General features: G+C 37.4%; 2 protein-coding genes across 3 annotated transcripts; one reads left to right on the plus strand and one right to left on the minus strand.

Moving 5' to 3' along the window:
- Positions 1-1,190: 1,190 nt before the first annotated feature.
- LOC123674928 (vacuolar protein sorting-associated protein 33B) lies at positions 1,191-3,573 on the plus strand. 2 transcript variants are annotated; one of them, XM_045610101.1, is made up of 2 exons: positions 1,191-1,469; positions 1,622-3,573. In XM_045610101.1, exon 2 carries the CDS (start codon positions 1,702-1,704, stop codon positions 3,184-3,186), a length of 1,485 nt encoding a protein of 494 aa, XP_045466057.1. In that variant the 5' UTR covers positions 1,191-1,469; positions 1,622-1,701; the 3' UTR covers positions 3,187-3,573. The 2 variants fall into 2 exon arrangements, with proteins under 2 accessions (XP_045466057.1, XP_045466056.1); XM_045610100.1 differs by having other exon boundaries at positions 1,192-1,469; positions 1,527-3,573.
- On the minus strand, positions 3,388-14,734 carry LOC123674925 (histone-lysine N-methyltransferase ash1). The gene is made up of 14 exons (XM_045610094.1): positions 14,591-14,734; positions 14,035-14,256; positions 13,480-13,944; positions 13,074-13,414; positions 10,418-12,662; positions 9,252-9,694; positions 8,489-8,924; positions 7,767-8,402; positions 7,314-7,545; positions 6,340-6,681; positions 5,768-5,972; positions 5,260-5,508; positions 4,578-4,959; positions 3,388-4,166 (listed from the first exon to the last, which is right to left on the minus strand). The coding sequence occupies exons 2-14, from the start codon at positions 14,242-14,244 to the stop codon at positions 4,023-4,025; spliced, it is 6,330 nt and encodes a 2,109-aa protein (XP_045466050.1). The 5' UTR covers positions 14,245-14,256; positions 14,591-14,734; the 3' UTR covers positions 3,388-4,022.
- Between the last annotated feature and the right edge of the window lie 116 nt (positions 14,735-14,850).

Raw genomic sequence — 14,850 nt, forward strand, 5'->3', positions numbered from 1 at the left:
ACAGTTCATATGAAATTAGTTGTCAAAAATTTGCATGTATTTTGATCGCAATCGCAATAAAATATGGAAAGCAGCAGCGATAGTGTTATTTTACATGGTTGCCGAAAAAATATTGTACGCAACACGCCCGAAAATGGTTTTTTTGGACTCATAAACTTCCAGGACTCGCTTACGCTCGTCCTGGAATTTTGTCTATTCGTCCAAAAAAACCCTATTTTCCGGACTTGTTACGTAAATTACTATTTCATAAATTGACAGCATTGATTAACTATAGATAATGAAATTGTATTTTTATTTATACACAGAGGAAGAGTTATCAACTGACAAGAGTCACCGAAGTTTCTAAACAAACCCTATAAACAGAAGAGTTTTGAAATTCCATCCACATATATACAGAACAGTGAATATTATTTGCGGTTGTGCTCAAATACTTTATTTAATGAGGGCTGATCCATACCACAGTATTTTTTTTTGGGAAGAAATTGATACCAGTTACCTTTATAGTACCATACCAAGCCATTGTTTTGCTTGCACAGTATTTTTCTCATACGAAAAATTGTGTTTATTAATACAGGAAAATCGTTTTTATCCATTTTTCAAACAACAAATACTTCGTCACTTTTCCTTAAATATTCCGATTCAGACCAAAGTCTATGTTCTGAAATTTCGACACACATCATCTTAGAACATTAATAACAAACATATGTTCATGTTATATATTCGAAATCAGGGGAAAAGGAGCTAGTCAAATATAGAAAAATATATTTGGTGTTTCATTTGAAAAAATTAAGTTGCAATCAATATGTTGCTCACTCCGTATATATTTATTTTGTGAAATCATTTTAAAAAGATTAGTCGATTTCGTGAAACTTTTGTAGAAAACATTTTTTTGTACCTCTTTCATTAACAAAGTTGAAGGGGGGGTCAAATTATGGTGAAAACCCCGGTACTCATTGAAAATTTTATTGATATAACGATATAAGAGTAAATATTTGAAAACTCAAATAAAAAGTAAATACAGGAATCATAGACCTATAATAACAGTCTATGACAATTGACAGACAGGAATACATTGCTCACGCCATCTTTGTGAATATTAATGCGCGACCGGCCACCTACGCTACGGCGTTTGTGGTTCATGATAGTAGCACAGTAGCTATAGCTACTCTGTTATCTGTCAATCTGTGCACAGTAGTCTTTGATAGTAGATATAATATTATTTACAGACTGATCTGTGATATTAGTTCTAAAGGGTTGATATTCAAAAAATGAGAAACATATGTGAAAATATTATATTTTTGAACAATGTCATTATCAATGGAACTAGATAAAAAGTTATATTCAATACAAGAATTATCAAAATCTCTACTCTCCAAAATATTTGGATTCAATGTGAATTCCAAATATTTAATATTGGAACCATCGGTTATCAAACCTTTGGAAAAAATATGCGGAGTTAAATGGCTCAGGTAATGATTAACATTCTAAAATCTCTGATATTTCATATGAAGGATATTAATTTTCAGATCAAATGGAATAGAAAAAATTTTTAAATTGAATGATAATCCGCCATTGTTTGATTCGAAAGCAGTGTACTATATTATATATTCAACATTTTCAGGATTTAAACAGGTTATTAATCAGATTCGTTCTTCAGTTGATGTCAGTAATCCCCCTATCAATAAATTTCATGTTTTGATTATGCCACAGTTTACCTACTTGTTCGAAAAGGAATTGGAAGAATATGGACTCTCACATTCAAACAAAGACTCTGTTGTTAAGTTGTACTCTTTTCAATGGTTACCAATTCACACGGACTCTGGAATATTAAGTCTTGAATTTCCCTTTGCTTATAGTTCCATGTTTATAGACCAAAATATGACTTATTTAACAATGTTTGCTAAATGCTTGTGGCAGTTGCTATTGGTTTTAGGCAAGGCAAATTTTATAATCGCATTGGGTCAATATTCCAATATTATTTTATCTCAGTTTGATCAACTATGTGAAGGAAAGGGTTCTAGTGATAGGTTAGATTCAGATATTGGCGGACTGATTATTTTAGACCGAAATTTAGATTATCCTAGTACTTTGTTGACCCCTGGAATATACTCTGCTCTTTTAAAAGAGATTTATAATGTTAGGGTAGGTCACTGCGAGTCTATATCAGAAGAAAATAATGTAAATGTAGATGATACTTTCAATCTAGTGGTGAAAAAGGACCCAGTTTCAATAAATATGGATAGTGAATTGGATCCAGTTTATTCTATGACAAAAAATAAATATTTTACAGAAGTAACATCGGTGCTTAGTAATTTAACTAAGGAATTGAAAATGGAAAAATTCAATTCTAAAGATATGTCCATAGATGAAATTAAAAAATTTGTACAAACTCAGCTAGGTCCTGCTAATTCCCGGAAAAAGATAATTTCCAACCATTTAATTGCAGCCGAAACTATTATTAACTGCTTAGGTTGGAAGTTTGAAAACCTTTGTGACTGTGAATTCAACATCATCAATAATATCTCCAAATCAACTAATTTGACTTTTCTAATGGAATTAACTTGTATGGAAAACAGTGAATTGATGTCATTACGGCTTTTCTGTTTGATGTTAATCACCCAGAATTTAAACGATAGTGAAATAAACATGTTTTGGGAAAAGTTTTTACATCAGTTTGGATTCAAATACTCTTACGTCTTGCAAAATTTAATAAATGCGGGTATTATCTCTGATAGTAGAAATTCGTCTGCTGGAAGTTTGTTTCCCAATTTTTGGTTACCCCGTTTAGCAACAAGTCAATTTAATCTTGTAGCAAATCGGTTAAAACAGATCCCACCTGATAAGAATATAATAGATTTGAAATACCCCACTTGTCCCAGTTACGTGTTCAGAGGCACTTATATCCCTTTAGTTGCTCAGATAGCAAGTATGGTGTTGAATTCAACGCAGTTGGAAGAAATGAGGACGAAACTTGAGGGGTTGGGAAATTTGACAATAAGGAACGAAAGGAAATATCCATTACAAACTAGGACCTTGCTAGTTTATGTCATTGGTGGAATAACTTATGCAGAAATTGGAGCATTAAATTTCATAGAAGCCTTAACGGGTGCCAAGATAATAGTTCTCAGCGATCAGATCATAAGTGGAAATGACTTGATGGAAAATTTACTAAATAATGTAAGATAATTATAAATTATATTTTCGCATGGAATAGTTGCAGAAGAGCAAACCATAATCATCAGAATGCGAGTAAAATAGTGATATCCAATGAATTTTTTTATGAATAAATAATCCGAAACTGCCACTACAAGCAGAATGTTTTTTAATAACCAAGTTTACAATAGAATAATCTTTCATTATCTTGAATTTCATAAATAAAGAGCATGATCAAAAAATATACATTTATTTATTGTTACAAACTGTGTCCTTATGAGTCATCATAAACTGTAAAAAATTACTCAGAATTAAAATGTGATGCTACAATAATAAGCAAATTAGTGTTAAAAAAAAACAAAATAAATATTTATTCGAAATATGAGTGTACAATCAATAAAATATTTGCGCAACAATTGATACAATACAATAGCTCAACAATTGAAAAATTAATGATCCACAAAATCGTGGTTTATAAATATTTACAGCAGCATTGAGAAAATAAATATCAGTTAGTACATGAAAACAAGAAGAATCTTAAAATTATGAAAAAGTGCATAGTGCCTATTAACTTGAATTATGCTTAAAACAAATTTACTTGCAATAATTAAAAATTCAAGAATTTAATATTCTTAGAGGCTAACAAAATGGGGCAAAAGCCTCTATAAATTAACAGAACAATAACATGAATTCCTCCACATTAATAAAGATCTCAATACGACAATGGGAACATGTCAACAAATAAATTAAAAGTAAGAAAGTTTATAATAAATACTTGTAACAAGCTATGACTAGTTCTCAGAAATTCAACTTGTTCCGATTGAAAAATGGAACAATCATCGGAAAAATGTACAAAATATCACTTAGATTCACTGGTTTATCTTTAAACTTTTGTTTTTCCTCCTCCTTCCTCCTTCCAACAAGTAGGAAACGTCAAGCGCCTGCTTAACAGGTAATTTATTCAACAATTTCAACAAAATATCGTTCAGTCTAGTCTTCTGCTCATTCAAATCCTAGAATTCAAATAGTGCCGATTATTCAAAAAAGCACAACTGAAATGCAATGTTGTTATCTATTCCTTAAGAAGGTACACCCATCAAGTGACATTCTGGTGATCTATCAATATTTCCTCAGAAAAGGAGGGACAAAAATTATGTGCGGTGTTGCCAGAAGGATTGAATGATCGGTAGAATACCACAGTGTAAATTATAATTCGAACAAATGATGTGAAAACCCCATAAAAATCGGTGATTTGTAAGAAGAAATAAATAAATAAATATCTCTAATTTCATTTTGACGGAGTAGTCACGTGGTGGTGTTACCTCTTAAGAGACCATAATTTAGATAAATTATACCCTTATCAAATTTTGTTGGAAAATCATTGTTTTGCTATTAGTATTTAGAGTTTCTTAATCAACACTTACCCTCACTCTAGGAGCTAAAGCAGGTCTTAATTCTGCCACACTTGCTGGCTTCTCGTCTTGAGTTTTTCTAGACTTTGATTTTATAGCGGAAGAATCACCCAACTCGTGTGGTGTGTATGTCCTGCTTATTTTCAATCTCTCTGGGAATTTCTCAAAAACGTAGCTTTTTGTACATATAGGATATTTGGCTTTGGACACCTTGTGAAAAAGCCGGGCTGATTTGTCCACTCTGTACTCGCATATGTAGATGTGTTTTTCATCTGCTCCTATTGGTCGACCTTTACAAAAGGTGTTCAAGTCCAGAACCCAACACTGAGATATGATTAGTTCAACAGGAACAGCCTCATAGAGCGGTACACGCATTACTTCATTCTGGAAGAATCTGAAAAAAATAAATAAATAAACATGTATTTCGTTAGATAATTAAAAATATTGGACCAAAAGATATCTACATTAAAGAAAACCATAGAAAAACTTGCTGCTATCAGAGGTGACTAATAATAGACCTGTTTCTCTCTTTTTAGCCTCTGTTCTCATTTGATTGTCAATGATGTTTGGTTAAGCGATACTGATGAGCTCCAAAAAGAGGGAAACAAGGTCTGTCGCTAATACCCTTCGATGACAACATGTTTTCCTAAAATTTCGTTAGTACTTCCACTTTAGGAAGACAGAAGATACTCACTTCCTGGTAGGCTCATGGTAAGTTTCGTGAGGTCTGAGATAATGGTGACCGTAGGCATATCTCTGTCCTGTACTGGAATCCTTCCAAAGTCTCTCGATCCGGAAGATATCCAAATCATTATATTCCATTTTTCCGATGGTTTTATAGTTATGTTTTTCATTGGTGCCCGGTATGGATATATCTCTCAATACGTAAACCGTATCGCCCTGTCTTAATTGTAAATCACCTCTCATCAATGTCATGTAATATCTGAAACACAATTTCATTATTTTCGTTTATTTATTAATTAATAAATTAATAAAAAAAAGTGCTTATTATAAACAGTTATTTTTTGGTAACTACACGAAGATAACTTTTCAAAAGAATTGATGATTCCAGATTGATTCTGGAAGATAATTTCCAAAATTAATTCCAAGAATTTGACTTCCTTTTTCATTTAGGTTAGGTAAGGTTATAATTAATTTTTTTGAAAATTCGATATTTCCCTATATTGAATTCAAGATCGAACCTGTGTCCGTGCTCTGTGAATTCATCCATAGCTATTTCGTAATCGACTTCTCTAGCAACGCAAATCTCACAATGATAACTGGGAGCTGCAGGATCAGCACGCACACACTCACAGTGTTGCCATACTAAGCAACGCTCGCACTGGATCATCAGACCCTCGTCATGGTACATTCCACAGATGCATCGAATTATATCCTCCTCTTCACCTGAAAACAATGTCTGTTACTCTAAAATTACATCAATCAGATCAAATATATTCTTCAGTTTATAGATGACACAACAGGGAAATAGTTTTTTCTTATTTTTTTTTTTAATTTTAACATTTCAAATATAAATACATTCCTTTTTTTTTCATGAAAACAAAATTTCACTAGAAATTGTTGTTTTATATTTATACTACTATACAGGTGTTCCTAAATTTTTAAACCTCTGTTCTTACTGAACTACAGGGTACCCTTAAATAAAGTATGGATGCCTGTTTTTTTTTTTTTTTTCAAGAACTAGTTGGCCTACGAAGGATAAAATTGTGATGTAGGTTTGCTGGAACATATCGAACGATAATATTACACTCACTTTTATCCTTTTTGGATACAAAATTGGCTGGTGGTTTTGTTCCCAACAAATCCTGGAACTTGGAGAGACTCCCTCGTTTGGTTTCCTGGTAGATCTTCTTTAGTCGGATGGCGGCTATGCCTTGCTCACTGGAGCAGCCGAAAAATTTTGTGAAAGTCAACAGCACCCTGTTCATGTCGTTGTCGAAGGAATCGGTGGAACGGTAGGCGCCTTTGGCGATGTTCTGCTCGACACTTACGAAATCTATGGGGTCGCTTATCAACTGATACAGCTCAGGGGCTTTGCGTTTCGAAGGCAGATTCATAAAAGGAGCTGCAAGGGGTGTAGCGCTGCCGTTCTCGTCTTAAAACATAAAAATCATTAGAAAATGCGCTATTCGAAAATACAGTAGGTGATATAGTATCCCTCAAAATAAGAAAAAAACATTTGTATAAACATATATCCGAAAATGCTTCCTATTCGAATTACAGACAACCGAAGTTTTCATTTTCTGCGATAACGTTCGAACACTTCTATTGATCAAAGCGGTCAAAGCCGCAATTTTTCACGACAAATCTTATGCTGATTATATTTTATTCACAAAAAGTTTTTGGGGTAATGCATAAAACTCTTGTTTACTATATTTTTTGACATATGAGAAAAATTTCGACAGTTTATTCTAAAAATCCGATAAATTTTAAACATAATTTTATTTTTTACGATGGGATGAGCCTTTCTCGGGTTAAGCCATTGATCTAATTTTCATTTAAAATCAATTTAAGCATTCAAACTTTATCGTAGAAAATGTATGATTAAAATGAAGACTTGGGATGGCTGTAATTCGAAGAGGAAGCATTTTTGGACAAATGTTTATGGGAACTTGTTTCTTATTTTGATGAGTAAGATCACCCCCTGAAGTTTTGCCCCACAATTGAAAAACACCCTGAATACCGGGCTTTTGAATGTCGATGTTTCACTAGAAAGCGTTGTCCTACCTTTGAAGTTGACGACGGTGTTGTAGATGTCCTTGAGGACGGACGCAACCTTGACGGATCGGTTGAAGTCGGGGTTGTCTTCGGCCTGGGCGATCCTTCTGGTCTTCATGTTTCTGGGCTTCTGCAGGGCGTTTAGATGGTTTAAAAAGGCGGTTCCATGATCCACTGTGGGCGCCGTCGATGGGCGGTTCAAGAACGAAATACCCACGGCGCGGTCTTTTACTTTCCTGACCTGTCAACATTTTTTTATTACTAAAAAATCGATCATAAAACCTCGTAAATTTTAAACATGGGTGTTATATCCCCTATCTCGGGGATTATTTCAAATGAGAATGTTTTTTTCATAACTAAGCTCCTAATGAGAAAAAACAATTGGGAAACACCCTATATAGTATATAAAAACAGCTTTTCAGTAACTTCTCACACAAACTGGCAAAAATTCATGGTACTCACCTTGTTGATGTTCCTCAACAGGAAGCAGTGGTGCTCCAATATGTAACATTTCTGCTGGTGACTGATGGGCTTGACCTGCATCGGCGCCTCCTTCGCCAGCGTTTCAGGCTGTTGACCGGACGTCGCCTCCTTCGACTCCGGCGCCTTCTTGGCCGCCGTCAGCTTCCTCGGCCGTCCCACACGACCGCCGCCCACCTGCTTGGTCGCCGTCACCGGCGGCAGCCTGCGCACCCTCTGGGACTTGCCCCCGATCACCCCTCGACACACCTCGCTGCCGCACTTGCACTCCTGGCCCTCGGCCGGGTCGAAGAGCGAGAAGTTGTAGTCGTAGGTCAGTTCTTCGCCGGCGCGGATGTCGCGCAGTGCGAACAGCGCCATCCTGAATTGGCCGTTGACGGACCACTTCTGCATCTCGCAGTTCGGCTCGCACGAGTGGTTCACGAACCGGCCGTCGCCACCCATCCGGTGACCGTCGATCACCATGCCGGTGTCCAGGTGCAGACAGTAGTGGTGCGTGTCCTGCGCGTAGATCGTGCCCATACGCTCCTTGAACTCCTGGTCGGACACCACCTCGCCCACGTATTCCAGGATGAACTCGTTCGATCTGATCGGCAGCTTCGTGCGTATTCCCCAGCCCTGAAAATTCCGTTTTTTTTTGTACGCAACATGCAAATTGAATTTTCAATACCTAACCTATTTTCAAAAATCATCAATACGCTTACCTTATCGTCGGTCATGAACTTTTCCAGACCTGGCGACCATTCGTGCCTCTGAATCTTCTGGTTTTGACATCTGTGGACGTTGGCCGGACATTCGGACAGCACCAGACGGTTGATGCAATCGTCGCCGCACTTCTGCGTCGGCGTGCAGTTGCAGGTCTGAGGCTCGCAGGCCGTTCCTGTAGTCGTCTTCACGTTGTACACGTTCGTCCTGACCTTTCTGTAGTTCCAGGATGGGACCACGTCACGACCGGGTAGCTGGGAGTGCGTGTGCTGCCACCAGAGGTCGTGCGGGAGCTGGAAGGGCACGTTCCGGCATCGCAGGTATTTGCCGCAGTGGTATGGGGGCGGCAACAGTCCGTACGGATGCTCGGAGGGGACGTAGGGGGCCTTTGCGTACTTGCACGCGTTCTCTTTCCTCCTCAATCTGGTGGCCTCGCTGAAACGCGAAAATTTATTATTTCTTTCTATTTCACAAAAACCATCTCAACTGAATACAGAAGTTAGTATCTGTCGTCATATTTTTGAATTATGTAGAAAGGACAATATAGATAAGAACTGAATTTAAAGGTGAAATTCAAATAAACAAAAAAAAATTAACAATGATCTACATTGCAAAGGACCCCGCACATTTAGTATGAGAAATGGCTTTCCCTGAATTATATTTGGTATTGTTGTAGTTCTAGATGGTCAAAAATGTCTATAGCTACAAAGCTCAAAAATGGGACAGTTTTCGATATAAACTATTGACATGAAATAGACTTACTCGTCCTCCTTGTAATAATCTGAAAACAACCCGGCAACAAGGTAGCGTTTCTTCCACCTCGGCACCTTCTTTGATTTTCTTTCGTCGCTCAACGACGACGCTCTGACGTCCTTTCCTTCCGCGTTGCTGTTGGCCGACCCCCGATCCTGCAACCTCCTCTTGCGACACGCCCTGTCCGCCATATTCCTTTTCTGTCTGCCGTCCAGCCGTCTTCCCAAAGGCAGATCCTCCAGGTCCAACTCCGTTCCCGTCTTGTCACTGTCTCTGGTGTCCACGGACGTGGTGGGCGAGTCCTCCCTCATCGCGTAGTCCGGTCCCAGTTGAAACTCGTCCAGATCGAGCTCCGTTCGCTCATCCTGCGGCAAACTGTCGCACTCGCTCATGGCGTCCCATCTTTCCTGTTCTGAAGATTTCGCCTTGGACGAAACGTCCTCTTGTATGGACTGAAAACGCTTGAAATTATTTATTTGTGTGACTTGAGTGAAGTAGGCGTTTAGAAAGCATCGGAGTGCTTGATTTATATTTTATCAGGCACGCGTAAGCCTACAAGGAGATTTCTGATTGTGGGGTTAAACATCAGGAGGTGTACTACTCATCAAAATAAGAAAAAAATTCCCATAACCATTTGTACCAAAATGCTTCCTCTTTGAATTACAGCCATCCGAAGACTTCATTTCATACATAATCTGCGATAACGTTTTTGAACGCTTCCATTGATTTTGATAGAAATATAGTCATGAGCGCAACTTTTCACGGTAAATTTTATTTTCTTCACAAAAATGTTTTAGGAGTAGGCTTCTCAAAAAAATTAAGAGGTGATGCTTAAAATTCCACTTTCCTATCTTTTCTAACATCCGAGAAAAATTTCGAGTTTTATCTAAAAATCCGATAAATTTTATGTAAAAAACGTGTTTTTTCGATAGGATGAGCCGTTCTCGAGATATAGACTTTAAATGGGAATATTTATGCCATATTTGAGTTAAATATCTTATGAAGGGAAGGTGCTATGAGAAAAAAAAACTTTTAAAAATTAAACTTCAATACCCAGTATCTCAAAAATAAAGCGTTTGCGGGCTCATATATATAGGACTTATTTTTTCAAAACGTTCGGAGGAATCTGTCATCTGTACCCCAATTTAGAAACACCTTATACTGTGGAGACTTACCGATTTAAGAACTACAGAATTATCTCCGTTTTCCGTTCGACTGAGGAAGCTCATATATTCCTCCCCATCAACTGGAACCCTGTCGCAGACCTGCCCATTCTTCGCACAAGTCCCGCTCTCTTCCACCGGAATCGTTTTCTTCTTCTTTTTCTTAACCGTCGGAAATCCCGTCCTATTGGGTGCTCTTCTTTTGCGCACCTTCTTTTTGACGGTATCCGGAGCAGCTTTCTCAGCCGTCTGATTCGCGGCTCCCAACGCGGTAGTCTCGAAAGGCTCTACGCGACCTCCTTGACTTTCCAACTTTTCCCCTTCAACCTTTCTCTCCTTCTCTGAAAGATCTGAGACCGAGGCGAATTCCATCTCCACTGTCGGCATAAAAATCCCAGTCGGCTGGGCCGAAGTGATTTTGTTCAACTGTTCCAGTTCTGTGGGCTTGGCCTTCTTGCAAGGGGGATACTTGACCTGACAGTTCTTGCTGTTCTCCGATTTTTTCTTCTCTGACTCCAAGGCAGGGTTGATCTTCAGCACCAGATTGGAGGTGAGATCTTCGAGTCTGTTCTTCTTGCGCGTTATCATTTGCGCCACGCTTTCGGGTCTCTTCTCTTCTCCTCGGGGAGACAGGCTCTTCTTCAGCTTAAGCTCTGTCACCACGCTCTCTATGGAAGTCTTGGGACGTTTGTGGCACTCGAACAGATCAGATTTGGCCTGTTCGCTTTGCGTTTCCATTACAGCCAATCTATGCCTCTTCTTGGGCGTTGTCGCGGTTATAGAGGCGCTCACAGTCGTTGAAACTTTTTCTGCCGATTTGACAGTCGATTCGGGTGGTGTGACCTCCGAGAATCGATTGATGCAAGCCTCGATGGCCTCTTCGATGTGGACATCCTTCGAGTGGCAATCGTTGAGATTGTTATTGTTGATGATGTGCATCGTCTGCCCGGTACCTTTTACAGTTTGATCTTCCTCCTCGTTTTTTGCTTCTTTTTTTTCCTCTTCTGTTTTATTACTTTCCGTGGCTGATATGTGGTAATGCCTCTTTTTCAGAGGCAGCCTCTGTTCGTTGGAATTTTCGATCTTGTTAACGGTCGCGTTCACGTTTTGCTTCTTCTTCTTTCTTTCGTACTCGTTGGTTTTCCTTTTTTTCGACACCCTCTTGATCGTCTTTAGCAATTCCGGGATGTTCTCCTTGGACGCTCTGACATTGTTGGATATGTACAGCTTAGTGAAATCAATCACTAACTTGTCTATTTCCATATTAATCTTAGGATCCTGAGTTACAAAAGCCAAAGGTTTCAAGATTCTGAACTTGCGTTTTTTATGGATCTTGTGACGATGCTTGCTGTGCATTACTTTGGCGTTCTTCAAGGCTATTACTTTTTGCCTGGCTTCAGATTTGTTCTGACCAGATGTAAGAGGTTTGTGAACTCTGTTAGACTGAAGATTTGACTGTACCTTACTATTCGTTTTAGATGATGAAGGGGGCTTACTTCCAATCTTTGCTCCTCCTTCTAATCTCTTGCTGACCCGCTCACAAATTTCGAATAAAATGCTGGATTTTGATTTTTTGGTCGTTCCCTCATTACACAAGTTATGTTGCTTTGCATCAGTAGACTTTGTGTTTTTCTCATTTTGCGTTCTGCTCTTTTTGTCTCTAAGGATTTTCTCCCCCTTATTGGATACTTTACTCTCTATTTTCTCTAAACTGTTACTTGATTGTCTTGTAGTTTTACTACCAACTTCCTTTTTACATGTTGATGTTGCAGATGGTCTTCCCACCTTTCGTTTAGGTGGGTAAAGTGTCCTCTCAGAATGTCCATAAAAGTGCCTGTCCAATCTATCAGTTGTGACAGATAGTTTGGTATTAATCTTTTTTTCTGTCGGAGGTATCTTTTTTTTCTCAGTTATAGACTTGTCTTTCGCTTCTTCCTTATAAACAGAATTTCTGAGAAGTGTTGGTTCCGGACTAGATATATGATCGGGACTGTTTTGAATGCCACTGTCTGGAGATACATTTGGATTCAGAGAGTAGCTGTTGTTATGATTTTTTGCTGTTTTCAAAGTATTAAATTTAGAATCAGAAGTCTTTTTTGGTCTACCCCTCCGTTTTTTTATTTTTTCAGGAGCTATAGGATGTTCATCACTCTTGTGATTTGTTTCGTTTTTGCACTGTACAGGTGTTTTTTTACCATTGCAAGTAGCCACTTGAGTACTTAGCATTTGTGTTTGAACCTCAAACTGCTGGAGGAGGCTAAAAATATTATAGATTCAATGACAAGTAATAAAAAGACAATAACAAATTTTTACAGTCTTATAACAATATCACTATATAAAAATTGTATTTTGGTGTTTACAGATATATTTATTGCTTTATTTTTAGCTAATATTAAAATTAATATTAATCAATCTGTATCTAAAAAACTTGAGCTGATAAAAAAATCTAAAAGCTTTTTTGAAATGAGCAGATGAAAACAATTGAAACCAATTTTTTTTCCATTTTATTGGTCTGTGTAATAAGGGGCATTTAAATATTCGTTAAAGCTTGAGATCGGACACTAATAGATAAAAAAGGTCATCGTTATTTTATAACATGAAATGATTTAAGCATAGCATTAATCCTGATAACTTAAAATTATTTCAATCCTAATTTACAAATAAATACCTGTTGGCATATAATGCGGGAGGGTTCGGTAGTTCGTTCTCCGATTCACTGGAACTCTCTGTTGTTCTTTGAATAAGAGCATTAACAGCTTGATGGGGAAGTTCCATGTCTGAATCTGACATATCTCCCTCAGGTGATCTTTTAATACCATTTTTACTACTGCCACCTTTTTCAAAACTACCAAAAGCATCACAATCTTGTTGATCAGGCAAAATGGCAGCCAGATCTTCTTGTCGGATTTCCTGCAGGCTGCAAGATGCTAACATAGCTGCACTGTCATCGCCCTGTTTGGATTCTCCATCAGAACTGCATCCAGAATAATCACGACCCATAGAAGTCATCTAGAACAGACAGAAAATTTAGGATTGCACCAAAGGGTTACTTAGATCAAAGTGACTATACATACTTTTTTACAAACTTTGGATTTAACTTTTCCTTTGGATGTCACCTTGCAAGGGGATTGATCTTTTTTCACCGTTCTCAAGTCAGATTTTTTATCAACTTTACTGAGGGATACCAAGGAAACATTTCCTTTGTTAGTAGAATCTTTATTCTTGTCACCTAATTTAGTCTTATTTCTTCCTTGCTTTTCACCATTAGTACTCTGAGATTCACTTTCAGATTCGGATGACACCTCTGAACAGGAGTCAATTCTTACAGATCCTTTTTCTGATAACTTATCTTCACAAGGACTACTTTCAGGTTTTCTAACTGTTGCAATCGTCAAACGTAAACCGTCTGTTTGGGAACTGGTCACTGAAAATTCAGCTGGAGAAGAACTTCGAGATGTAGAATCTGGACTAGAGGATGAACTATCTGATTCTGAAGAATCTGACTGGCTTCCAGAATGGGATGCTTCACTGCCCGAGTTCTACAAAATCGAAAGGATATCAAAATATAATTACTTCCAAATAAATTATTGTTGATATTTAAAGATGAGAAAATTCACTGGGAATCTTACACTGGATTCAGCATCAGATTCACTATCACTGTCTGAATTCAAAGCTTGACTGGAAGAATTCGAAGGTTCTACATTAAGATTCGTGCTAAATGCAGTAATGTCAACAGTACTAGGAAGTTCACTCTCTTCTATATCTTCACATGGTTGATGAACTACAGATGACCAGCCTGTATATAATTCTGTCTGACTGGTTCCTTCACTACCTTCCATTTTTGCAGCGGCCTAAAAACGGGATAGAAAGTAACTTCCCAAATAACAGGTGAAAAAAGCTGTTAGCAATTGCCGCCAAATGAAAATAAAAACAAAAACGTCGACATATTTAAACCACATTCATATTCCTATTCAATGTTTTAATTGATAAAGATGATAATGTTGGTTCCATTTCAAATCATGCAACGAAAATTCCACATCTAAAAAAGTCATTTGAATCTCCAAAACTAATTCATTCGTGATCAAACATAAATCAAGATGGCTCCCAAAATGAGCAATAATTATTCATTTGATTCAACAGTTATTATTGTTTCATCATTATCACTAGATGCAATTTATAGAGTACCTAATCGTCACTAAAAATTCCTCCATTAATTAGAACATTTGTTTCTACTTTGATTATAAATAAAACATTTTAGACAATTTTCATGTGAAAACGTCAGTCAAGTCAATTGCGCAATAACGGCAATAAATTTCAGGAGTAGGGGTGTCCTACAGAAACTTTATCGTAAATGTATTTCGTTCGCTTTTGAAGCATCAAAAACTTAATTGTTTAATTGAAATAACAGAATATTATTTCATCATTGAAAGAATTTCACTTAATTG

This window comes from Harmonia axyridis, chromosome 3, assembly GCF_914767665.1.
Source record: "Harmonia axyridis chromosome 3, icHarAxyr1.1, whole genome shotgun sequence".
NCBI lineage: Eukaryota > Metazoa > Arthropoda > Insecta > Coleoptera > Coccinellidae > Harmonia > Harmonia axyridis.

Coding starts and splice junctions, on each gene's coding strand:
- LOC123674925 (XM_045610094.1), bottom strand. CDS start 14,244: ATGGAAGGTAGTGAAGGAACCAGTCAGACAGAATTATATACAGGCTGG. Junction 13,945..14,034: donor AATCTGATGCTGAATCCAGT/GTAAGATTCCCA, acceptor TCGATTTTGTAG/AACTCGGGCAGTGAAGCATC. Junction 4,167..4,577: donor CTTTAGCTCCTAGAGTGAGG/GTAAGTGTTGAT, acceptor TTTGAATTCTAG/GATTTGAATGAGCAGAAGAC.
- LOC123674928 (XM_045610100.1), top strand. CDS start 1,306: ATGTCATTATCAATGGAACTAGATAAAAAGTTATATTCAATACAAGAA. Junction 1,470..1,526: donor TGCGGAGTTAAATGGCTCAG/GTAATGATTAAC, acceptor ATTAATTTTCAG/ATCAAATGGAATAGAAAAAA.